We start from the raw sequence: 25368 nt of genomic DNA on the forward strand, positions 1-25368 counted from the left end.
GTGACCGGATTATCCCGGACATGTCCAGATTTTGGAGTTTTAAATAGCCGTCCGGGAGAAAATCTAAAAAGGTCCAGGATGTCCCTCCCAATGCAGAGCGTGGCACAGCTGACAGAGCGGCCAGGATGGATTGAGCCACTCACCCTGGGGACTCCAGCAGCCAGAGCCCCTTCCCTGCTCCCTCCTCCCCCACAGCCTCTGCACACTGCACTGACAGCGCTTGGGGGGAAAGGGGGTTGTGCGCTCAGTGGGGGAGCACAGCACGCTGGTCTGAGTGGCACGGTAAGGGGGTTGGGGGGTTGGAGAAGATGCAGAAGGTCCCAGGGGGAAGTCAGGGGACAGGGAGATGTGGGGGGTTGGATGGGTCCAGGGTTCCTGGGGGCGGGGCTGTCGAGGGCGGGGGTGTGGAGAGGGGTCAGGGCAGTCAAGGGACAGGGAACAGGGAGGGTTGGATGGGCCAGGTGTTCAGGGGAGGGCTGTCAGGGGGTGGGGGAGTGGATAGGAGTCAGGGGAGTGGATTGGAGTTGGGACACTCAGGGGACAGGTAGGGGGTGGGTCCTAGGGGGCAGTTAGGGTGTGGGGGGGTCTCAGGAGGGGGCAATCAGGGACTAGGAGAAGAGAGGCTTAGATAGGTGGTGGGGTTCCAAGGGGCAGTTGGGGCAGGGGTACCGGAGGTGGAGGGGGCAATCAGGGGACAAGGAGCAGGGGGGGTTGGATGGGTTGGGGGTTCTGTGGGGGGCAGTCAGGGGGCAGGAAGTGGGAGGGAGTGGATGGGGGCAGGGCTAACCCCCCTCCCATGGGAGTGTCCTCTTTTTTGAAAGTTCAAATATGGTAACCCTAATCAACATACAAGAACAAATATGCAATTTATGCAACTGTGGAGTCACTGCAGTTGCTCCATAATCTCTGCAAAATTAATGACATACTGCATGTGTTTCCCAAGCCAATATTTCATTCCTTTATATTTTCCATATACATAGGACAGTACATCCCAGCAGCCCAGCTGTAATTAGCAGCCTGAGTCCAGAGGAGATAAAGAGAAGCAATTTCTATAAAACAGAAATCTGTTTCAACATGATAAAGGTTATATTAATAATACCCGCATAGCTTTCTTGCTAAGTAGTATGACCTTCAGTGCAAAGGAGACAACAAAGGAACACAAGCACAATCCACATTTCCTTTGTTCCTTTAGTTATATGACTAATGTTAATATAACTGTCATGTTTCAACATAGGGTTTGCTTAAAATGACAAAATAGATCCCTGCTCTTCAAAAACACTTCTGCACAAGTGAGACTTCTCACCTAATCTTCCCCTTGGGTTATCTATAAAAAGCTTTCACAAAGAACAGTTATCTACCTTACACTAGCAGTGGTACTCTGAGAATTTTTGCCTGTGTTGATCCCATTTATGAAGTGCATGAGTTCGGAATCTTTTGACCAGCTTTTGATCTCATGCTCACTTGCAACCCAAGAACCGCAACTGGCTTTCAGTTTCCTCAATAGTTCAGAATCTCAGTATTTAATTTTAAATGAAGTGTCTTAAACATTTTAAAAACCTTATTTACTTTACATACAACAATAGTTTAGTTATATATTTTTATATATATGTAAAAAGAGATCTTCTAAAAACACTAAAATGTATTACTGGCATGCAAAATCTTAAATTAGAGTGAATAAATGAAGACTTGGCATACAGCTTCTGAATGGTTGCTGACCCCTGATCTAGTCTGATCTCCTGTATAACACAGGCCATAGAATTTCCCTAAATAATTCCTAGAGCATAGCTTTTAGAGAAACATACAAACTTGATTCTAAAATTACCAGGGATAGAGAATCCACGACGACCCTTGTTAAATTATTCCAATAGTTAAAAAATTAGCCTTAGTTCCAGTTTGAATTTGTCTATCTTTAACTGTCTCTGCTTTAATTTTCTCTGCTAGACGGAAGATCACATCATCAAATATTTGTTCCCCATAGATGTACTTACAGATTGTAATCAAGTCACTCCTTAACCTTCTCTTTGTTAAGCTAACTGGATTGAGCTCCCTTAGTGTATCACTGTAATGCAAGTTTTCTAATTCTATAATTATCATGGCTATTCTCTGAAGCCTCTCCAATTTGTTAACATCCTTCTTGAATTGTGGACATCAGAACTGGACACAGTATTCCAGCAGCAATCACACCATTGCCAAATACAGAAGTAAAATAACCTCTTTACTCCTACTTGAGATTTCCCCGTTTGTTCATCCAAAGATCTCATTAGTCCTTTTTGTCACAGTGTCACATTAGGAGCTCATGTTTAGCTGATTACCCACTATGACACCAAATCATTTTCACTCACTGCTTCCCAGGATAGAGTCCCCCATCCTGTAAGTATGGCTTACATTTTTTGTTCCTAGATGTACACATTTACATTTAGCTGTATTAAATCATATATTATTCACTTGTACCCAGTTTACCAACTGCTCCAGATCGCTCTGTATTAGTGACTTGCGCTCTTCATTATTTACCACTTTCCCAATTTGTGTGTCATCTGCAAACTTTCATACTCATATTATGTTTTCTTCCAAGTCATTGACAGAAATGTTAAGTAGTGTAGGACCAAGGATAGATTCTTGCATGAACCCACTAGATACACACCTGCTTGATGATTGCAGGTTTACAATTATTTTGAGACTTATCAATTAGCCAGTTTTTAATCCATTTAATGTGTGCCATACTCATTTTATCTTTCTAGTTTTTTTTACTCAAAATGTTGTGCTGTGCCAAATCAAATGCCTTATACAAGTCTAAATCCATTACATCAACAGCATTACCTTTATCAAACTTGTAATCTGACAAAAAAGACATTGTTAGTATGACAGGATCTATTTTCCATAAATCCACATTGATTGGCATGAATTATATTACCCTTCTTTAATTTTGTATTAATTGAGTCTTGTATCAGCCACTCCATTATCTTGTCCAGGACTGATGTCAGACTGTCAGGCCTATAATTACCTGGGTCATTATGCTTATATTTTTTAAACGTTGGCACTTTAGCTTTCTTCCAGTCTTATGGAATTTCCCAACAGTTCTAAGACTTATTGAAAATAGAAATGCAAATATCATTTTAAAAATTAACCATTTAAACTATTAAAATTACATCATTTAACCAGTTAACCGATTAAAGGGAGGGGGGCTGAGGCTGTTCCAGCCGGCCCAAGGTTAGGGTTGCTCCAGCCAGCCCGGGAGTTAACGGTTAGGGTGGGTTAGAGGTAAGATTAATACTTACTGATTAACTGTTTAATATTTTACATCCCTAATTGAAAATCAATATCAGCTAGCTCCTTTAAATTATTGGATGCAAGTAAGCTGGACCTTTTGATTTAAAAACGTCTAACTTCAGTAGCTAGCAGTTCCCAGATTGTCAAGAGGAGGCTCTGACAAGTCCTCACTACAGCTGGCTAAATAAGGATCGCAGAACTGTTTTTTGTAATTTGGCATCTGATCTAATCATCCATTCCAGGATGTAATGTTGGGTCAAGGTATGAGCTAAACTCCAAGTACCTGGCCTGCAGTTCTCCAGTACAGAAATATTTTTAGACATGATTAAGAGATTGCCTAGACTCTAGTTGAGTGAGGTTGCATCCCTGACCATCTTGGATAACAGTCATTGATGGACCTATCCTCTACAAACTTCTCTAATTCTTTTTTTCAAACCTATGTATACTTTTGTCCTTCACAACATCCCCTGACAAAGAGTTCTACAGGTTGATTGTGCTCATGTGAAAAAGTATTTTATTTCAACCTACGGCCTATGAATTTCATTGGGCGACCCTGGTTCATTGTGTGAAGGGATAAATAATTCCCTATTCACTTTCTCCATGCCATTCATGATTTTATAAACATATCCCCCCTTTGTCATCTCTTTTCCAGTCTGAAGAGTCACAGTCTTTTTAATCTCTCCTCATATGTTCTATATCCCTAATCATTTTTGGTGTCCTTTTCTTACCTTTTCCAATTTCAATATATCTTTTTTGTGATGGGGCCACCAGAACAGCACACCGTATTCAAAGTGTGGATGTGCCATGGATTTTTATGGTGGCACTATGGTATCTTCTGTCTTATTATTTGCCCCTTTCCTAATGGTTCTTAATATTGTTACCTTTTTTGACTGACACTGCACATTGAACTGATGTTTTTAGAGACCTCTTCATGATGATTTTTGAGTGGCAGCAGCCAATTGAGACCCCATCATTTTGTATGTATAGCTGGGATTATGTTTTCCATCGAGCACTGAGTAGTTGCTATGATATGTTATATGGGGAGCTGGTATGTGACTTGAGACTTTTTAAAATTGCTCTACCACTTCCATTATTTACAACAGGCCATAGAAATGAGGTAGGAGGAAAGTCCTCAGGCTAGAGAAGCGCCTTTTCTTTGTCTCCTGAAATTCTGTTCAGGTTTTGCTGAGATATAAAATCACCATTTACTTTTTCTTACTCACATGCCTCTAGTAGTTTTTGGCAGCCTGGCCAAAAATAATTAAGCATAGACATTCTAAAGTGCCAATGCATTGGCAACACACTCTCCACATGGCCCATCCACACCTTTGGAGGAACCACATGAAGCACAAACTCTCTCAGTTCCCAAATAGGGGAAGGAGAAAGAGACTCATGCTGGGTCCCTGTCAATCATTCCTGGACCCAGTGTTCTATCCTCTCTAGGGTTTAAAAAAACAAATACAAACAAACAAAACAAAAAGAACACAACATCTCATGCTTCTAGCTACTGTTGTTTGTCCTGTAGCTCAAGTCATAGAAGTCTGTGGTACAGGGCTCAAAATTCAACCACCGCTGTTAATGCATGAATCTTAGGAAGCAGAGTTACAGCTACATAATAGAACTTGGTTTTACCTCTTTCCCTCCAAAAAATCCTAGGAAATTACAAAAACACACTCCTATTAGAAATGTTATTTAGATTTCAAATTCAAGCCCTGGAAAATTAATAAACATAAAATGTATGATTGTTACGTTAACTCTGTCACTTGTGCATATGCAATACTAATCTTTAATTAGATGATCATGTTTTTTTCAAGGTACTCCTGCCTCCTTAAGTGCACAGAATAGAAGCACAAAGGGATAGAATTCAGACTACACAGGCAACTGTGAAAATGGTATTCCTAACTCTCCAGTGTTTAGCCTTGCTTTGTGCAAAGTCCAAACCCGGTCTCTCTTACCAAAAGAAGTTCATCCAATAAAAGATCACCTCACCCATCTTGTCTCTCTAAATAGCTTTTTTGCTACCTGATAAATATATATACACATTAGAGTTTCCCCAGTGTCGCCTTCCCCTTTCTGTTCCGCTTTATTTTTCAGCTCTGGAAGGTTTTGAGGACCAAGAATAAAACAAAACAACGGAGAAGCCAGAAACTATTCTAAAGTCCAACAAAATTGAGAACTAGGGTCCTCCCATCATTGGTTTTCCTTCTCTGACCTTTGGCACACTTCAGACTGCTGGGGTGGGCTGGTGAAATACAAGAGGGCGCACTCCGAAAAACATTCTTGGGAGTAAACAGCAGAGCACACTACCCTTTGCTCCTCGAGGTGCCCCTGACTTCATCCCCCCTTCCTTTGGTGATTGGCGTATTCTGAACCCAATCAGAACTCGAGATGGAGAAGTCGGAGGGCTGCTGACCAATGAGGCAGTGAGGGGCGGGCATAGCTGAAAAGTGGAGGTGGCGGCGGCGCTCTCCGGCTGCGAGTCGGAGGGAAGTTCAGTGCAGGGAGAGGGGAGCAGGGTGGTAGTAGCCCTTTCTTAACGAACCGCTTCCACTGCAGGGGTCGCTTAGCTACGAAATGGCCGACAGGCGGAATCACGCCGAGGACCAGTTGAAGCAATGGCAGGATCAGCGAGGCTTTCAGGTACCCCAGTAGGGGTTCCGTGCTTCGGGTCCCCGCGGCTCAGGGAGCCCCTTAAGCGGGCCAACGAGGGGCCCGTGAGCCTGGGTCTTCTCTTTCCGAGGGGCCTCGCTCCCCGCCTGGCGCTGTCCCGCCCTGCCGCGCCCCGGGGTATCCCAGAGCGTCCCCTTCCCCAGCCTGCGCGTCGTGCAGGCTAACGGTAACAGGGCGCGCGCCTGTGGCTGCCTCCTGAGGGGACGAGTGCGCGAGATGGTAGCTCCCACTATGCGCGAGGGGAGCGGGCGGGGAGATGGTACATTCCACCTTTGGGGCGGGTGCGATGGTAGCGACGGGCTTGGTGGGAGAGCGGCGACCACGCAGGGAGGGGCGCGGGTTGACTGATTCGATGCCGCGTGCTTGCGGGAGTGGGGCTCCCTTGGGGCTCGCTGGGCTGCAGCCATGGGGAGCTGCGCACGGGCCCTGGAGAGGATGATACTTTGCCCCTTGGCGGAGCACTTCATTTCAGCGTCAGAGGACCTAGGCGTAGTTTACTCTTAAAAAGTAGATTGACCTAGACACGTTGCTGAGGCCTGTGGCAGTTTTGCACCCCCAGCTGCTGTGATGTGGCTAGGTCCGGGGAAAAAGCTGTTCTGCCAGAGAAATGGCTTAACTACATTGACTGAAATGGCTACACTGGGATGGTACAGCACCCTACCTGTGCTACTGTAGTGTAGACATACCCTTCAGTCTCACAAGTCATCTAGAAGGAGGTATTTCCATTTTACAGATGACAAAACAGGTACAGAGACTCTGAGCTGGGAATAGAATCCCCAGATTGCAGCCTCCTAGTCCCTTGCTCTCAATGGTAGTTTGAGACCTGATTTTCCAAACTGTTAATACCCCAAAACACTTACTGAAGTGCACTGTAGCTGCAGATACTTTATATTTCTGAAAAATCAGGACCTAAGATTCTGCTGCTACCACTTTATATAGTAAGACTTTGTTTTGTCTGGCCTTAGACATATTGTTTTATACCTCAGTTTAAGCAAAAGTATGATTGAGAGTCCTATACAGGCAATAAAATAGATGCTATGTCAGGTGGATGCAACAGGGAAGCTCTATCATTTATCTGTCTTGAAAGTAGATTGTGACCGCACATTATATAGTGCTTTTAATCGTATAAATGCATACTATTAAAACATTTCTGTAAGTCAATGAGTACTGCAATAGTTATGGTGGTTTTAGTCACTTACCTCCCACTCTAACCAAATCAAAATATAGGTTTCAGATTCCTCCTTGTTCCATCATTACAGAATAGAGGTTAGAAGAAAGTGTTCAGACATATCCCAATACGGATGAGTATAAGAATTTTAATACTCGTTTTTTACAAAGTACTAATTTGAAAGGTAGCTTAGCTCCCACTTTGCTCAGTTGAGTTAATATGAACTTGATCCAATGTTATGAAAAGATATTTCATAAAAAATGGAGGAGATAATTACAAATGAACACACTGATATCACTAATACACTTCACAAAAATTTATATTTGTGTATTGTAGTATTCACTGTTGAGCAGGTGGACATCTCTGATAAAAGCTATTTACATTTAGGGTAAAATTCATACTGATGAAACAGTGGGCTACCACAAGGTGCCCTATACCCTTTAGTAAAAACAGAACCTTGGAATAGAAACTAAAGATGTTCTCAGAGTTTAGAATTTTAAAAAGAAGTACTTGTGGCACCTTAGAGACTTAACAAATTTATTTCAGCATGAGCTTTTGTGAGCTGCAGCTCACTTCTTCGGATGCACAGAATGGAACACACAGACAGGAGATATTTATACATACAGAAAACATGAAAAGGTGGAAGTATGCATACCAATAGGAAGAGTTTAATCAATTGAGATGAGCTATCATCAGCAGGAAGAAAAAACAAACAAACCACTTTTGAAGTGATAATTAAGTTCTCCTCACACCTTCTATGGGTCATCTTAACATAGGGAAATAGATTCAGTTAGTGTAATGACCCAACCATTCCCAATCTCTGTTTTTAGGCCTGAGTTAATTGTATCTAATTTGCATATTAATTCTAGTGAAGCAGTCTCTCTTTGGAGTCTGTTTTTGAAGTTTTTTTGTTGCAAAATTGCCACCTTCAAGTCTGTCACTGAGTGGTTAGAGAGGTTGAAGTGTTCTCCCAATGGTTTTTGAATGTTATGATTCCTGATGTCAGATTTGTGTCCATTTATTCTTTTGCGCAGAGACTGTCCGGTTTGGCCAATGTACATGGCAGAGGGGCATTGCTGTGGGTTTTACTTGTACATGTCTGCTGCCTGGTAATTAGATAAAATGTGGTAGGGTTTGGATGAGCAGGAATTTGTCATGCTATCTGGAGTGTCTCAAACTCTGAGTGCCAGTCTCAGATCAGACTGTCAGAAAACAGGGCAGACACCTCAGACTGGTGGTATATTCTATAATTGGATTTCACCAAGCCAGTAAGTAACAAATGTGAACTCTTTCATCACTATACCAGTCTTGCTATGGAGTCACAGACAGTCCTTTAGGCTCTCCAGCCTATCTTGCCACCCAGACAAACTGGATTTAGGGAGAAACCCCCCTCCCCAAAAATCAATCCTTATCAAGTTGCCCCCAGTCCCAAGGGACTACCCACTTACCCCAGATCAATTGATACTCCAGACCTTTCACCAGAGACAAGACTGGCAGTCAGTTCTATAGTATACTAACTATAGGTGTATTAGCTAAGAAAAAGAAATGAGTTAGCAGTTAAAGCAGGTAAAATATATTAATAAGTAGGTCATAGTTTATTACATCACTGCCATCATTTGATTTACAATCTGTCAGTTTTCCAAAGAAGTCTTTTCAGGGTACCCAGATGGTCTTTGGGATCTCTGCTTTGCATCTGCTAGGCTTCCTTGTAAGAGTCCAAACAGTCAAAGATGATGGATCATTTCTTGAATCCATATTTCTAGCCCCTCTACATAAAAAGCAAGCTGACGGTGGCTTTATCCACATGAGCTTTTCCTTTGATGACAGAGAGAGGAATGCATTTTGAATTTTTGAGCTCCAATCATTACACACAATGATCACTTACTTTTAAGAAACTACTTTTCATTTGCATTCCCCAAGGTTTAATTTGTGTTTGATGGGTTATTTAGTTACAATACTCACTGTAAATGTTTTCTGTTACATTATAACAGAAATAGATAAGTAAGAATAATACAAGTAACATTCCACTAGTTTTCGTGAAGTTTAAACATCTGAACACAATTTACACATTTATCCCTCACTTTGATCTATGCTAATACACAAGTGAATTGACTTGAATACATTCTGTGGTGCTGGTTATGGTAGAAGACTACTATTGCCTTGGCTAATTGTGACCATCAAAGATCTGTGGACCTTGCTACTACAAGTAATGACCCCTTCAGGGAAGCGTGGATAAATGTTCCTGTTGTACAGAACACCTCCCACTTAGAACTAAAGAACAAACTCCACCCTCTGATCTATGGAATGAATAATGAAAAACTTGTTTCTGTGCATGCACAAGTATTATGTTTTTCAAGATAAACTAGGTGTTTAAAATCTTAGTCATGTGGGGCCAACTTTCAGAACTTAACTATTCTAAAGCTAAATGCCATTTTATCAGAAGAGCAGTACGATCTCTTACAGAAGCAAACAAATACCTTTAAATAAGTAATAAAGGCCCTTCAAACAGCATGGAATGTATCAAACTTAACTTTTTAAGGTTAATCCATGTAGAGTTAATTTGAGTGTGTCACTCTAAAATATGCCCCAAAATCCTGTCAAGAAAATATTCAGACTGCCCGACTCTATCATACATGAAATGACTATTTGTGAGATGAGGAGGGATTAAATAACTCATTTAAGGTTTAGCTTTCAAATTTTTCCATGGTTAGACCAGTCAATGAAGCTGAGAGAGTAGAAAAGTCACTCAGTTTAAAAAGTTACAGCAAGTGCTGTAAACATTAATACAGTTTAGAGTGATCTGCAGTGCGATAGCGAAGAAAAACATTCTTATGCAGTTATACAAAAGGTGCATGTCCTCAAAAAGTAGTGGATTTGTGGTAGCTATTGAAATAGCATTCTGGCTGGTGGTGTGTACAGAGAGAGTCAACTAAGGATTTCAAGATTGTTCTGATTTTGCTGCCTCTCTTCCACCTTGCTTCCTACATATTCATTGTAGTGCAGAAACCACATCTTTAGACACTTACGTCAGGCTGCCTAAGCTAGCAAATAAACTTGATTGCTTTTGCTATAGCAGTCATGATCACACTTCGTAGCAGTAGATGTTTAACTTAATTGACTGTCCACTCCAGTGGATCAGCCATCTCATTTTGAGGGCACAGAGAGGCTGTTGGACACTGTCAGACACTGGTTACATTGTCAATGCTGATGGCATTTCAGTGCCTGACTTTCAGAAGTGCATTCTGAACTACTTGTTCAGTATTGAGGCTAGAAGAGGGCAAGAGTGGACTTTTAACTACTAGGAGGGTTATCATTCCAGTATAGTACAAATGTATTTTTGGCTTCTAGAGTGAAGCATGAGAGCTTAGCAAGGAACTCTGAAGTAACATTTCAGCAGAGTTCCTGGATTTTGAATGACTTGGAAAAATCTATAAAGATTATTAACATTCTTTAAAACAAAGCATATTAGGAGAGCAAGAGGGGTGCAGAACATATACCATTACTCCTAGAGTTACATTTAAGAATTTAATCATTAAAATACTTTGTAAGTTTGAAAACCAAACCACTTGCTTATTTTGCAAGTTCCAATGTAAAAAAATGCAAAGCTTAAAATGTTACACTAGTTATTTCTAAGTCCACTGACGTTAAACTCTTGAAAGTTAGCATGTTTTATCTGCTTCTAAATGCTTGTTCTTTTAGTTATTGAAGTACAAAAACTATATTCAATAAGTTGTATGCCTTGTAGTATTTTTCCAGCTTCACACAACTATCAAACTTTAACTCAGTGTTTTTGTTTTTTACATTTAAAATTATTAATACCCCTACAGTAACCATTATCATTAAATAATGTGCCTCGATGCAGAAAGCAGTTTTTCCTGTACCCTCAGGAGTCATACTATTTATTCCACAGGTCTGTATGATTAGAGTTATTTTCACTGAGTTCTATTTGGTTAACCACTTAAAAGGGTATAGAAGTTTATTTTAATTTTTCCATTGTAGTAACTTGATTTCTTAAAAATCATTTTTGCATTTAGAAACCAGATGCCTTGACCACTGGAGCTGGGATCCCAGTAGGCGATAAACTTAACATCATGACAGTAGGGCCACGGGGCCCTCTTCTTGTTCAGGATGTTGTTTTCACTGATGAGATGGCTCATTTTGACAGAGAGAGGATTCCTGAGAGAGTTGTGCATGCCAAAGGAGCAGGTGGGTTTAAAAGGCATGTGTTCCTTAGCTGTGTAAAAGTCTGCTAGAGAATGCCAGTGAATTAATGTTGCAATCAAGATTATGTAATGAGGCAATAAAAGGCATGATGTATGATATTAATATTAGGCCAAATCCTGTTATCAGGGATGTGTGCGTGTGAACTCTAGCCAGAGAAAACAAAGTGGTGTTGCGCCCCCCCCCCGCATTTGACAGAGAGAAATAACTGGGGAGGCAAAGTAGCTTACCTCCTAAGAAAAGTCCTGCAGGGACCTGCAAAACACTTGTGTTGTGTTTTCTCTTTTCAGAGGACTTAAGAATCTGACACCAATTCGGTGTCTATATTTAGTTATTTAAAGTAAGAGGAGTAGAGGCATTTGTTTTACAATTGCTCAAAATTCTGTCCTGGAATAAAACCTTTAATTACCAGATCTAGTGTTTACCTAGGGAATGATTAGATGTCAGTACTTATATAGTTTACTAAGCAGATAAATACCAGTTCAATTACCCTTTAGGACAACTTATTAAAAAAAAAAATCTGTAACTTCATATCTGAATAAACTTTTACTAGCAACAGTAAAAAATGTTCTTATTCACATCTGTGTTCCTTTTTAAAGGAACAATTTCTCTATCATCTATGCTTTAATAAGACTTCTGTATTTAAAATGAGTAATCAAGTTGCCTCATATAAAAGGGGAGAGACTAGCAAAAACTGTAAGCCTTTCATAGATTGTTTTTGATCAAGGTTTCATGGTCAGAATAGCATTGATTACTTATTTCTAGTGTCAGTCTGAGAATTTGGATTATATTTTCAGTTTACATGATGTAACATGCTATTTTTATTAGTCTCATGTGTTTATGGCATTAACATGAAGGATTAGTAGATTTTCAAGGTTCATAAAAATAAGTATCTAGTTTTAGTGAAGGACATAGAAAGTTTCATTAAGTAAAACTCAACTTTCAGTGCATGCAAATGAAAACATATAAAAGGAGTACTCACGTATGTCTAAGATCTCTTTTCCCCAACAGTACCTGTCCAGGAGTGATGCTTTTGTCTCAAGCTGAGGTTTATTCATCCCCTAGTTAATTTTATGAGAGTTAACTCTTAACTTGTTTTGCTAATTGGAAATCAGAAATGATGCCCCCTTCCCTACATCCCTTCCCTATCAACTACAAGTGCCTCCCTCAAACCAATAGGTAAGAGTTTTTGTTAACAACACTAACATACATTGTTGTCAGTGACAACAAGCATATTGACCTAGATCTTCATAGGTATTTAGGCTCCTAACTTCCATTGATTTAAATACCTTTTGAGGTTCTGGTTCACTGTGGTTATCTTTTCATTCAGCACAAATATATTCATAAGTATTTATACCCTTTACTCACATGGCTATCTGAATCCTTAGGATCATAGGTGCTAGTTATGCCATACCACCTACAGCTGCAAATTATTAGCTGATGAGCATTTAGTAATTAGCCCTTCTAATTTATAATCCCTAATTTTTGTGTGACTTTTGTGGTAAAAGCCACAGTATTGGCACTATTAGAATGAGAGAGATTATCCAGCAACAGAAAAGGAGGAGAAAAGTCATCAACCCCAAAGAAAAAGACTCTCATAGACCCAAATTCCCATGAAGGCAGGTCAATTATGAGTGTATCATTAAGAGTTTGACAGGAATTTCCCTCTGCAGATTTTTTTCCCTTCATGCTGTTAGTTACCCATTATCATTGCTTCATAGGTTGTATGAAGTTACCATATTTGTGAAGTTAAGTGGTATTACAGAAACTGTAGAAAGTTACAGGCTATGCTTCTTAATAAAATGAGACTTTGCCTGTCCCATGACAGAATTTTGCTCTTGAGTAGAGGAATTTACCAGTCAAATTACAGATAAGAATTTTAGAGAGGGGAAAATAAAACTTACTGTGTAGAATCTCCCACTTCCTAAATGAGAAGATTACATCTTTTTGCCTTTACATGAGGTCTTTGGTGGAACGGATGTCCTCATAGGTAGGTACACCAACTCATCTGCTGATAACACTGCCACAACTTCCATTAGCTGTTTCTCCTCCATTTCCTATCAAACTCTTCTGAGGTGTCTCAAGTTATCAAGGCTGCGGAACACTAAACAAAGACCTTAGTTACCTGTCTTTATTATCTGAGATCATGTACAACCTGCAACTATAAAAACATATCCAGCGTACTGTATATACATAAATGGGGAAATACATTTAAAATATCACTCACGTTGAATACTAAGTCAAACTTAGACTTCTAGGCTATGATTTATTTTATGCTAGGGAAGTCTTATAGTCATGTGATGCTCTGTTGTGATTCTGGGATGGATGGCTCACAGAAACCTCTGCTGCTTACAGCAGCATGCCAGCCTAGGTGTATCTGCCACTAGTCACTAATATTCTCTACTGAAATGCTGTATGTTAAGATTTGTGAAGTCTGACATGCTCCATATCTCTGGTTGCATACTAGGATCAGGAACCTGTTTCCTGCATAAGAGAATATTGAGCAATCTAATTGGAAGGTGTAGCTTCAGAGCCCAGCAAACACAGATACAGTGAGCAACAAGTTCATTTCATAATATTGAAAGAGGGAAAGCTACAAAAGAAGTAAAAGTATCTAGAGGTAGAGAAGGGGAGAGTAAAGAAGCCAGCAGAGTGGTGGCTTGAGGTGGAAGAGAATGTTATGAGTTTTGTCCAACTGCCATAATTATTTCTCCACAGTTGCCCTTCTCCAACATCCAGTACGTTGGTTGTGCTCCTGATATTAACCAAAGTCATCTGGCCTCTTTGCTGTTCACAGTTATTCATCCAATCATGTATACAAGTAATTTTGTTTTGTTTTTTCAGGAGCTTTTGGCTATTTTGAAGTGACTCATGATATCACCAAATATTGTAAGGCAAAGGTATTTGAGCACATTGGAAAAAGAACACCAATAGCCATTCGATTCTCCACTGTCGGTAAGGTGGTGTAATTATTATGTGTGGCCTCTTATATAACATGTATAGAATTGCTAGTGTAATATATTGTGGAATTGTGTAAAATTTCATGTACTTTTGACCACTTCGCTTGCCCTCTGCCAACTTACTCTTCTCCCCCCTAGATTTATTCTAAAATCTTGAGTAGTGTTAAGCTGCTGCCATTTCATGTAACATCAGTCTACCATAGACATTTTTCCTCCCAAGTGTAAGAGAAAGTATGGTATTTTCAGGAGACTTTGGTTCTATTCCTTGCTCTGTCATAGGCTTTCTTTATGAATGTGGGCAGGCTGTGATTAACACCTTTCTGCCTTGGTCCTCCATTAGAATAATTATCGTTATTTTTCATTCTTACCTGGCAGCAATGTTGCGAGGATAAATTCATTATTGGAATGAGGACCATAACAAAACAGCTTCCTGTAAAATAAAATAAACTATCCTTTCTCAAATCCAAAGAGGGATAAGTTACAGCTTTTTACAATTGACTTCAAAGGCCAATATCTTGTACATTATATGACTGAAAATGTAATCTTTTTTATGTCATTAGAAAGTGACAAGTATCAGAGGGATAGCCATGTTAGTCTGGATCTGTAAAAGCAGCAAAGAGTCCTGTGCCACCTTATAGACTAACAGATGTATTGGAGCATGAGCTTTCGTGGGTGAATACGAAGAAGTGGATATTCACCCACAAAAGCTCATGCTCCAATACATCTGTTAGTCTATAAGGTGCCACCGGACTTTTTGCTGCTTTATTAGAAAGTGGGAGGTTCTAAAGCTGTTTATATTTTGCAGTACTTTTATAGTTACAAGTTTTTGCATCTTTTGTGATAGTTGTTCTAAAATCTTGAAGATGGTAAAATCATGAGGATTCTTGAGTGTTCTGGAACAATGTAAAGAGTCTATAGATCTTAGTAACCTGGTGGACTTCCTCGTGTAGTTCAAAGCTCTGGCAGCCGAGCAACATTTATTTGCACTTAGGATCTGGAGGGGCAATTTGAGTTACTGACAGAACAGAGCATGTACTAAAGTAGGCTGCTGAGCTTTTTCAGCACTGCTTACATGAGTTTTCTCCTGTCTGTATAGCATCATAGGGCTTGTCTATCCATGGACTCTCAGGAAATTCATAACGATTTAACTAGTGGTGTGAAGCTAAGGCGTATTAGTTAAAGCGTAATAAATTGCTGTGTAGACATACTTTTTCAGAAGTAAAGTGGGTTAATTAGGAGCTCTTGTCTACATGTAAGGAATTCTGGTGTAAAAACTTCTAATAGGTCAGGTTGGTATAACTTATTCAGTTGCACAAGAGTTATTCATGGATCTACAGACGCGTTGCTCACTTTGTCTACAATGTGTTACAAGCATTCAGGTGCCTGAAATATACTAAAATTCTCCAGTGTGGATAAGGTTTAAAAAGAATGCGCCCACATCTTGACATATATGCGTTTCTTCTAGCTGGAGAGTCTGGTTCAGCTGACACAGTTCGTGACCCTCGAGGCTTTGCAATGAAATTCTACACAGAAGAGGGTATCTGGGATCTTGTAGGCAACAACACTCCCATCTTCTTTATCCGTGATGCCATTCTGGTGAGTGAGACCATACGTGTAGGTGGTTTCAGCAGATGAGATAAAGAAGTCCAAGGACTTGTACAAGTGGTGAAGAAAGAGTACAGAGAAACATAAAATACAGATTGGCATTGAAATCTTATTGTACCCTGATAGTTCAGTACAAATTTGAAATTTTTTGACTGAAAATGAAGCTACTTTGAGAAGTAATTAAGCTTATTTGCATTTAAAGAAACAATCTGTATAACTTCAGAATGGCTAGTAAATAGGCTTAGTATTTAATACGTTTGTATTTTTACTTTTTGTGTGATCAATATCACTAGTATGAGTCAAAATGGGTAAGATATTTTCCACCTGTCATTTGAATTTGGATCATTTAAAATTTTTTCACTTTTGAAAAGTTCCTGTAACCTGTTTAAATGTTGAAACAAATTTAGACCTTGCTCATTACTCATTATCCATTTTTGTTATTTGGTAAGAGGATAGTCTTTTAAATGTGTAAAGTAGTTACATTGACATTAAAACTTTTGTAAAATGCAGGCCTATTTTGAATGAGAGGGCAGGATTATTATCTCTTTCAAATTCAGTTAAGACATTGGAGATAATTGCCTAATATATCACTATAGTTCACTCGATCAGGGCCAAATTTGGCAGTCTTTAATTGTGCAAAACTCCCACTGAGTTCAGTGGAAGTCTTGCTTAATTTAAAACCATAGAATTTGGTCCAGTGTAAGTTTTGTCCCTTTGTCTTAAATGCTTTTTATATGTGCCAGTATGCATCCCAATATAGGGTTGACTGCACCTCATGCATGTGAGATAGGAGACATGTATGTGCCCCATGTCTCCTTATGTGCCCATATAAAAGCATAAGAAGACCTGATGACCAACCTCCTGGTTCTTTGCTCAGCCTAAACTCCTTAATAGTGAAAAATCTTCGTAATTATGCATGATCTTCTGTTTTGACTTGTTTGGTCAGACACCCCTCTATATGCTCCCACCCTATATAGTATTTCTGTAATGGCAGACTCAAAACCTGCAGGAGCTTCACATCCTGTCTATACTGTGATGAGATAATTATCTTTAAGGACAGGCACAATAGGTGCCTCTTCCATCTTGGAAAATATCATATTCTGAGAAGATGCTTGGTATACTTATCCTGCTTCTCAAGGACTTTTACGTTGTTAAGCAGTATCACCACCTTCTAGAGCAGTCCATGAAGGTCTCATCAGATCCAGAGGAAAGGAGCTCCAGAATCTTCCTTAATAGACAATCCTGCATCATCTAGCATCCCATAGAACAGACAAATGACTCTTAATACTATGGAGCAGTTGGCACCAAAGAGAGACCTGGTGACAGCATTGGCATCAGGACCAAAGCAAACACCTACATTTCAGGCGTAGAAGTTGTGCATTGAAAGGAGTCTCTTGCCTTGGTGGTTGGAGCAACTGAAGAAGGTCAATGTCCTCCAACAAGGACTGGTAAAGCAGAACATTTCTTGATAAGTTCTTGAAACCCACAGCATCCAGGACTGGGGAGAAGAAGACAGCAATGCAGCAGATTACCAGCATTGACCCCGGTGACAAAGGTGCTCCCAGTGGCATTGACCCCAGCCTTGGGGGAGGAGGCTTGGGTTGAACCAGGTACATCCTGGTGCCAAGATATCCACCGCCACAGATACCAAAAGCATCTTATTCATTAGTGCCGCTCCCCGAGAAGGTCTTCTTACTCCGTACTATCACTTGGGCATGCTTTTCCCGGTCGTCATACAGGGAACCATCCCTTTTGAAGTCTGCAGGTGTGTCATCACCAAGAGATCTATGGACTTTTACAGACCCCAATGGCCAGCAGCAACCAAGATTGGAATTGGTCCAGTCACCTGTACCCATATGGGATGCCACCATGGGCCTGTTTGGGTCTTGGGTCTACCTTCACAGGCACTGAGAAATCTATATCCACCATGCGGGAGAAGTTTGCTCCAGCAGCTTCCCTGGCTGGATTGTCAACACTGAAATATCAAGAGGAATGGCATCCAGGGGCACAAAATCAACACCTTGTCTTGCCTCCTAGGCATAGTTCCACATCATTGCCAGATGAAGTGATATGCTTGACACTAGTACTGGAAGACGTCAGAGTTGTCCAGGAGCTGCTTGTGTGGATTGCTGAGACTCTAGAGAGCGAGACTTCAGTCATCTCAGAAAAGCCCCACAAGCTATTCAACATCCTATCAGCTTCTGGTCCTTGCAGAATCATCCTCCCCATTAATGAGAGATTACTAGATCCAGTGAAATCTCTGTGGCAGATGCCAGCTGTTATATCCCCAGCAGCAAAACCTATTGAGAAGAGGTGCCAAGTACCCTCTGTGGGGGTTGAGTACTTCTACACCAGAACACCGGATCCTTTAGTTATTTCAACTATACTTGAAAAGTCAAAGTCAAATGAGTACGCTGAAGGACAAAGACTCCAAATGCTTAAACCTGTTTGGGTGGAAATCCTACTCATCAGCATTGCTACAGCTACGAGTGGCTTATGTCTGGCCCTGGTGGCTAGGTATGACTTTGGCATGAGACAGGCAGGGTGACATGTTTCCTTGCCAAGTTCCCTCATGACTACATTGAGGAACTCAAAGGCACAATAAAATGATGGCTTTAACTGGCATCTGTTTTAGCCTGCAATCAAACTCAAAATGTCTTTCGGAAACCTGCTTGGTTCCCTGCCAGCTTCCCCACCAAGCTGCTTGGGAAACTGGGCTTCCAGGGTCTTCCAGCAGTTCAGCCCTCTGGACTGCCTCAGGGTTTCCAGGGTCTGTGACTCCAGGAAAACCTTGCTATGCCAGGGTTTCCAGGTTCCCTGCCATGAAGTAGTGATGTTGAAAACCTTGGAAGCCCTTAGCTCTAGCTGGGGTTTCCTCAGGAGGGCACCTGGAACTTGAATTGGGGCTGTCAGGGCTTCCAGATTCCCTGCTGCAGAGCTGAGGGCCAGGTAGTCCTGGGGTTAACTCCCAGGATTTGCAGCTCTAGGGCAGCCTCACAGTAGAGACTTCCAGGCTATAAGGACCTTAGAACTTCCAGACTTTTTAACCAGCTGGCTCATCATGCAGCTGGTTCTTGTTCATATAAATATTTCACCAGTTCAGGCTTGAGGGTGAAATTAACATAATCGTTTTGTTGGTAGTATCTGGACAAAGCTGAAAACTCCTCAGTGCTCTGTTTTTTCCTTTTGTTACAGCTTCTCCCACCTCTAACTCTGACCTGTCACTCCTAATACCATCTTGAAGTGCTGATGATTTCATACCTGCCCCACAGTAGCTTAAAATATACTTTAAGTCAAGAGCCATATTCCATTTATTGTGGCTGAAGTCGGTTCTATATATCAAGATACTATGTGATCTGTTTTCTTGAAATGCTAGTAGTATATAAAGGGACTCTGAGCATAATTGTAGAGGACTTTGCAAGAACTGACTATCTTCAAACTTTTAATTCCAGTAAATTCATCTTAATTTTGTTTTTGTTTGAAATTAGTTTCCATCCTTTATACATAGCCAAAAGAGGAACCCTCAGACTCATCTGAAGGATCCAGACATGGTATGGGACTTCTGGAGCCTTCGCCCTGAATCTCTGCACCAGGTGGGAGCTTATTGTATTTTGAACTCAACTTATTCTTCCATGAACAGGGAACTCGCATATTAAGTCATGTTTTGTTCAGTTTTTTTAACATTTCAGTTTCTTGGACAGTCTGGAAATTTCTATTATCTTTTTGGACCAGTAAGGCTATATAATAATCTTAAATTATTAACAGTTAACCGAAATACAGTGAAACTCAAATTATATACTTTTAGCTACCTGTTAAACTGTAACTACTAGATTCTGGGACTTTTTAAAATTTTCTGTTAAGTTAGCCAATGATTAAAGTGATTATCTAGTGTCCTTATTTTTCTTAGCTGTATTTTACTCGGACCAACACAAAAGTAAAGAATTTAAGACTATCAGTATGCTACTGTTGAATTAAAGCAGCTGAACCATTCAGAAACAGCAACGACTTACTGTTTAGTCAACCAAGTATAAGAAAAATAACATCAAAAAATTAAAAATATTTCTGGGAAGATAATGCTGATATACTTTTAAATCTGTATAAAGCAGTAATTTTTCCTTCTGCCTAAATGTTTAGGGATTGATATCAGCACACATCATAAATTTCAGAAACAGTGATGGTCAGAAAACAGTAAATAAAGAGTGTGGTATACATTTGGAATGTTAGTGTAAAAGTAAACATTGGTAAAAGATGAAAAGCTCAGTAACTTTAAGAAAAAGTGCTTGATATTAAATGGTTTTGTGCAACCCCAAATTCAAGAACAAACAGCATTTTCTGTGGCTATTGAATGCTGTGCATGGAATTACTCTGCCTTGAAGGGTTTTGCTAATACTGGTTTGTTGAGGATTTTAACTTTTTTTATTTTTTTTATTTTTTTAAGTTCAAAATATGGTGCTTGCTGGAAAAGTTGTCACAGTTAGCTCTAAAACTACAGTAGCTAACTTATTCCTCTTGAAAAAAATCATTGTAATCACACATTAGGTTGGTTCCCATCTTTCACTTCATTGTTAAATATTTCATATAGACTTAACTTTATTGCATGTTCAGCATCTTCAGTGATCCAGTTATTAGAGCTGTTGTGATTATGTTTCAGAAGTTTTCAAACACGAAATTAGTCAAACAGGTCTTGGCACATGAACAGTCATTATGGTCTGCAGTATAAGACCATTTCCATTTATACCTTTGATTAGAGGAGCCTATGTGCTGTTTATGGATTAATGACTTTATATTGGATCAGTTTATTAATTACTAGAATGGACTATGCTTTTTATTTAGGTGTCTTTCATGTTCAGTGATCGTGGTATTCCAGATGGGCACCGTCATATGAATGGATATGGATCTCATACCTTTAAACTGATTAATGCTCATGGCAAAGCCATTTACTGCAAGTTTCATGCTAAGGTATTGGTTTTAAGTTCGCCTACTTTGTGCTAAATACAAATCCACCGTTATAAATTGGAGTATAATAGATCAAAATGTTCTGCAATAGGTGGTTCTGCAAATTTGTATGCAAATCTTGGGAATATTATATAATCTTGCAGGTCTCATTCAGGAAAGATCTTACAGGCATTAGAGTACTAGTCGAATTTAAGAGATCTATAAAAGGTTTTTCTGTATGCTTTACTGGCTGTTATTACAAGAATCTTTTCAATCCATCATTAAACATACATAAAGGGCCAGGTTGTCCCTGCTTTGATTTCCACTCTGCTTCCCATATGCTGTGATTAGCAGAGATGATTCTTCAAAGATCTTAGTATGTTACCACTTATGGTATTCAAGGTGTTTACACAGTGAGCTTCTGGAACCTTCTGGAAAACCATGCTGGTTGTGTCTGCTGCAGCTCTCTTATGACCCCATAGGTTTTGGGTCTGAGGGTTGTGTAAGGGAGGAACAGTCCTGAACACCTTTCTTGCAGCCATTCAGTGCAGATGTAGGAATCCTACATATACCCATGCCCAACCCTATCACACTTCATTTTCCTTAAAGTTCTTTTATATATATTTAAGTACTAAGAATAATTTCTAGGATAGTAAGGATTTTGGGGGTTTTGTGTGTATTTCAGAAATGGCATCTTAGTCTATTTTGTGCATGTGATGCACTTGGTTCCTTGGTTCATACAGCCTAGGGTATAGTCCAGAGAGGGATTCAGTAGATGCACTTCTTATCCAGGATTTTTCTGGAGTCCAGTGCTTACGTCTAGTTTTCTTTTTGCTTAGGAGAATCATATCTCCTGATGGGGTGAGAGGTGTGTTGGGCTTTCACATCCAAAGTCCAAAAAAACAGTCAAGCAAGGCTCCAGATCTTCCTAATGCTGAAGTTTCAGCAGCAAAATCTGCAGAACAGTCTGAGATCCATGGTCTGGGTTACATGCGAAGTCTGGACTGGCTGTCATTAGCACCTGAGTGATTTTGAATTCTTACCATAACTTGCCAGAGATAAGACTAAGTCTAATGTGGTTGTAGCTCCAGTTGGAGACAAGCCAAAGACCTCAAGTCAAGGGCTCTGGTTTTGGTAGCTCTTTGGAACAAAAGCCCTCAGACCCCTGTCCCCAGGTTAGAAGGGAGCTTTAGGGCCTAGCCTGTCCAAGAGGGTGCTGAAATGTCCTTAGGATCTTAAGCTAATTAAGGCTCCAGAAACTATAGCTGATGCATTGATTCCCCAATATAAAGCTAAAAGAGGTTCCCTGAGAACTTGCCTTTTTCTACTGTTGATGTAGGCCTTTGAATCCTTGGGCTCTTCCTAGCTTTGTTGAGGCAACTCTGAGCCTTTTTTCTTTGCTCCAAAACACAAGGAAATGAGAATGCAGTTTCTAAGCACTGAAAATTATTCCAGAAATAAAAAGCACCATTCTCAAGAAGATACTTTTAATCAGTCTTTCAACACCAAAGACTGCTTTCCTCTTGCCCTCTGTTCACCCCCAAAACACCCTATACAGGAGAGGGTAGATTTGTGTAGCTGGGTAGAAAGCCCTCTTTTTCAGAGGATATACCCTAGGGGATGTTTTTGTTCCATTCATGCCCCTTCTATGCCTCTTGGGTGGCATAAAAGGGAATACAGAATCTGACCTCTAGTACCAAACAGAGTACATTAAGCAGTTACCTAATTTTATTATTTTTAAAAATATTCTGTTACCTTGCCGAGCTCAAATTAAGAAAGGGGACAATGTTCAGATTGTACTGTGGAGTGGTATTTAATTTACCTGCTGAAATTCAGATGTAAAGTGGAATATACAAACAGTCTAATAGTTCTTCAGTTTGCTCTTTTTTTTATTCCTGCGGTATTTCATAGCCAGTTTTGTTTAATTACAAATGGTAATGAGTGTCACTTCATTTAATTACTATTAGACTGATCAGGGCATCAAAAACCTTTCTGTCGAAGAAGCAGGAAGATTGGCTTCCACTGATCCTGACTATGGATTGCGTGACCTTTATAATGCCATTGCCAATGGAAACTATCCATCCTGGACTTTCTACATTCAGGTTATGACATTTGAAGAAGCAGAGAAGTTCCCATTTAATCCTTTTGATCTAACTAAGGTAACTAACTATGGTGTGTGTATGTGTGCATATATACAAAAAAATACTAAAGTTACAAAGTCAAGCAGTCAGAGAGGAAATGCCAGTATTAAGTTGTATGTGCAAACTTAATTCTCCCCTTCCCCTTCTACATATGCATTATGTCCTAACATCTCACAAGTGGGTGGCAGAACCAACAATAGACCTTCCTCTCCTGGGTCCCAGTCTAATGCCTGAAACACAAAAGAATATCCTGTTTTTTACTACCTCCCTCTTCATTCACTATTCATTATGTGCTCTGAATGAGGAGGGAATCTTAGTCAGATAATGTGATCAAGTGAATAAAGAGCATATCATAATGTATACAGACAATGGGGCCAAAATAGGGCCGCATAGCAACCTTAATTCTGGAATTGTCTAACATTTGGGTTCTTGACTTTGCAACCTTAACGTGTAATTTCCTAGATCTTTGTTTTCAGTTTTCTTTCAAAAAGAGACAAATTCCATTCCTGTGGAACTATTCCTGTCCCACCTTCCACTCCTGCTCCAAGGAAAAAAAAAATGGGGTAATGAGTAGGATTTGAGCCCAGGATTTCTAGATCCATACCACAGACCTCTAATACCATTGGAGATGGAGTAACTGGTAACAGAGAGAGGCTATTAAACAGCATAGGGTAATGTGATACAGTTTGCCAGTGGATTATGCAATTAAGTAGGTAATAGATATTTGGAGCTGGGAATCTTGGTTTCTGGTATTGGCTCTGGAAGGCTGTGATCTAGTAGATTGGGAATGTTCTTTTTGAAAGGCTGTGTTGCTGTTTGGATCAGGCTTGGCTCTGCAATGTTAGAAACCTGAGTTCTTTCCCCAACTCTGATAGAAACTACCTTGAACAGCCTCTCAGTTACTTTATCATGTAAAATAGGAGCATGAAGCCTTCATCAATAATGATGACTTTGCAGTACGAAGCATTAACACTTCCAGTCAGTGGAAGAGGAATTGAGACTGGAACTTATGGTCTCTTTCTTGCTCAGCACAACTTCCCTGAGGCCAAAAGGATGGGATGACTGCTGCTTCTGGGGCCCAACTCAAGCATAATCTCTGTACCTACCATATAGGAAGCTGTGTAGGGGCCTGGGAGCTTGCTTTTTATAGATGGACCATGTTCTGTGATTGTATCAGCAAGCTCTGACAAGCTCTTCTGAGCATGTTCAAATGGCAGGGTTTTTTTTTTCAGAGCCTCATAACTTAGCTAAATTTAGGTGGGTTTTCCTGGAGAACAGTAAAATGTACTTCTCTGATATCAGGTCTAATCCTCTGCCAATCATCAAGTTCTTGCTTCAAAGTATGGCAATGCTAGAGTGCTTAAAGAACAGTAGGGGAAAATGTTAGCATTGGCAAGCCCTGCATGCTTTTATCTAACGTTCCTCTTGAAAGTGGTTAAACTATTTTTGCTCAAGTACTTTTAGTTTAAAAAAAAAAAAAAAAAATCCAGCCTGGTCCAGCATGGAAAATTTCCACCCAAATTGTTACTAATTGGCAAATTTATAAGCTGCTGAAAGCAAAATCTTGTAATGGAAAGTACTACTATGTTTCTTAAAGTGTATACTTCCCCCCAACCCCACCACCCAATATCATTCATTACCAAGATTAAATCTAGGCACAATGACTGCATTAAGTAGTTGAATCTGGTTTCTTGCTGTGTTTTATAACATGTAGTAATCACAATGTATGTATTATGTTTTCTAGGTTTGGCCTCACAAATCCTATCCTCTAATTCCTGTGGGAAAACTTGTCTTGAACAGGAACCCTGTCAATTATTTTGCAGAGGTAGAACAAATAGCCTTTGATCCAAGCAACATGCCACCAGGCATTGAACCTAGCCCTGATAAAATGTTACAGGTAAACAGAGCAGCTTGGTATATCACTCTGACACAGAGTAAATCTCCTACATGGCATTTTCTCTTTGTAAGGCTATGTCTACATTTAAACCTCTTCAGTGGCACAGCTGCAGCACTTCAGTGTAGATACTCCATTACAGCGACCAAAAGGGTTCTTATGTCACTATATTTAAGCCACCTCAGCGAGAGATGGTAGCTAGGTCCAGAGAAAAATTCTTCCATTGACCTAGTGCCGTCTATACCAGGGATTAGGTTGGTTTAACAACTTAGAGATGTGGATTTTTCACACCCCTGAGCAATGTAGTTGGATCAGCCTAACTTTTTAGTGTTTATGCCTAAAGCTTTCTTATTAGTGTGGGTGTTACATATCCTGATAGGCGATATAGCATCTTTTGATTATCTCATGTTTATGACTTTACCCTGTACTGATCTCTTCTTTTGGACTGGTGAATTCCATATCCGCTTTGATAACCTAATTTCTACACTGAGTCACGCTGAGCTTTTC

At 40.0% G+C, this 25368-nt stretch overlaps 1 protein-coding gene across 2 annotated transcripts in view; it reads left to right on the top strand.

The window, feature by feature from the left end:
* Positions 1-5689: 5689 nt before the first annotated feature.
* The window catches only part of CAT (catalase), a 31463-nt gene continuing 11784 nt past the window's right edge, over positions 5690-25368 (top strand). Inside the window, exons 1-8 of one of the 2 annotated variants that reach the window (XM_032770672.2) lie at positions 5690-5907; positions 11140-11311; positions 14171-14281; positions 15752-15882; positions 19380-19484; positions 20725-20850; positions 22794-22985; positions 24712-24864. In XM_032770672.2, coding sequence (XP_032626563.1) covers positions 5842-5907; positions 11140-11311; positions 14171-14281; positions 15752-15882; positions 19380-19484; positions 20725-20850; positions 22794-22985; positions 24712-24864 — 1056 coding nt within the window. In that variant the 5' untranslated portion in view covers positions 5690-5841. The remainder of the gene's footprint in view (positions 5908-11139; positions 11312-14170; positions 14282-15751; positions 15883-19379; positions 19485-20724; positions 20851-22793; positions 22986-24711; positions 24865-25368) is intronic. The other variant, XM_032770673.2, reaches the window with a different exon arrangement.

This window comes from Chelonoidis abingdonii, chromosome 4 (genome assembly GCF_003597395.2).
Source record: "Chelonoidis abingdonii isolate Lonesome George chromosome 4, CheloAbing_2.0, whole genome shotgun sequence".
Taxonomy (NCBI): domain Eukaryota; kingdom Metazoa; phylum Chordata; order Testudines; family Testudinidae; genus Chelonoidis; species Chelonoidis abingdonii.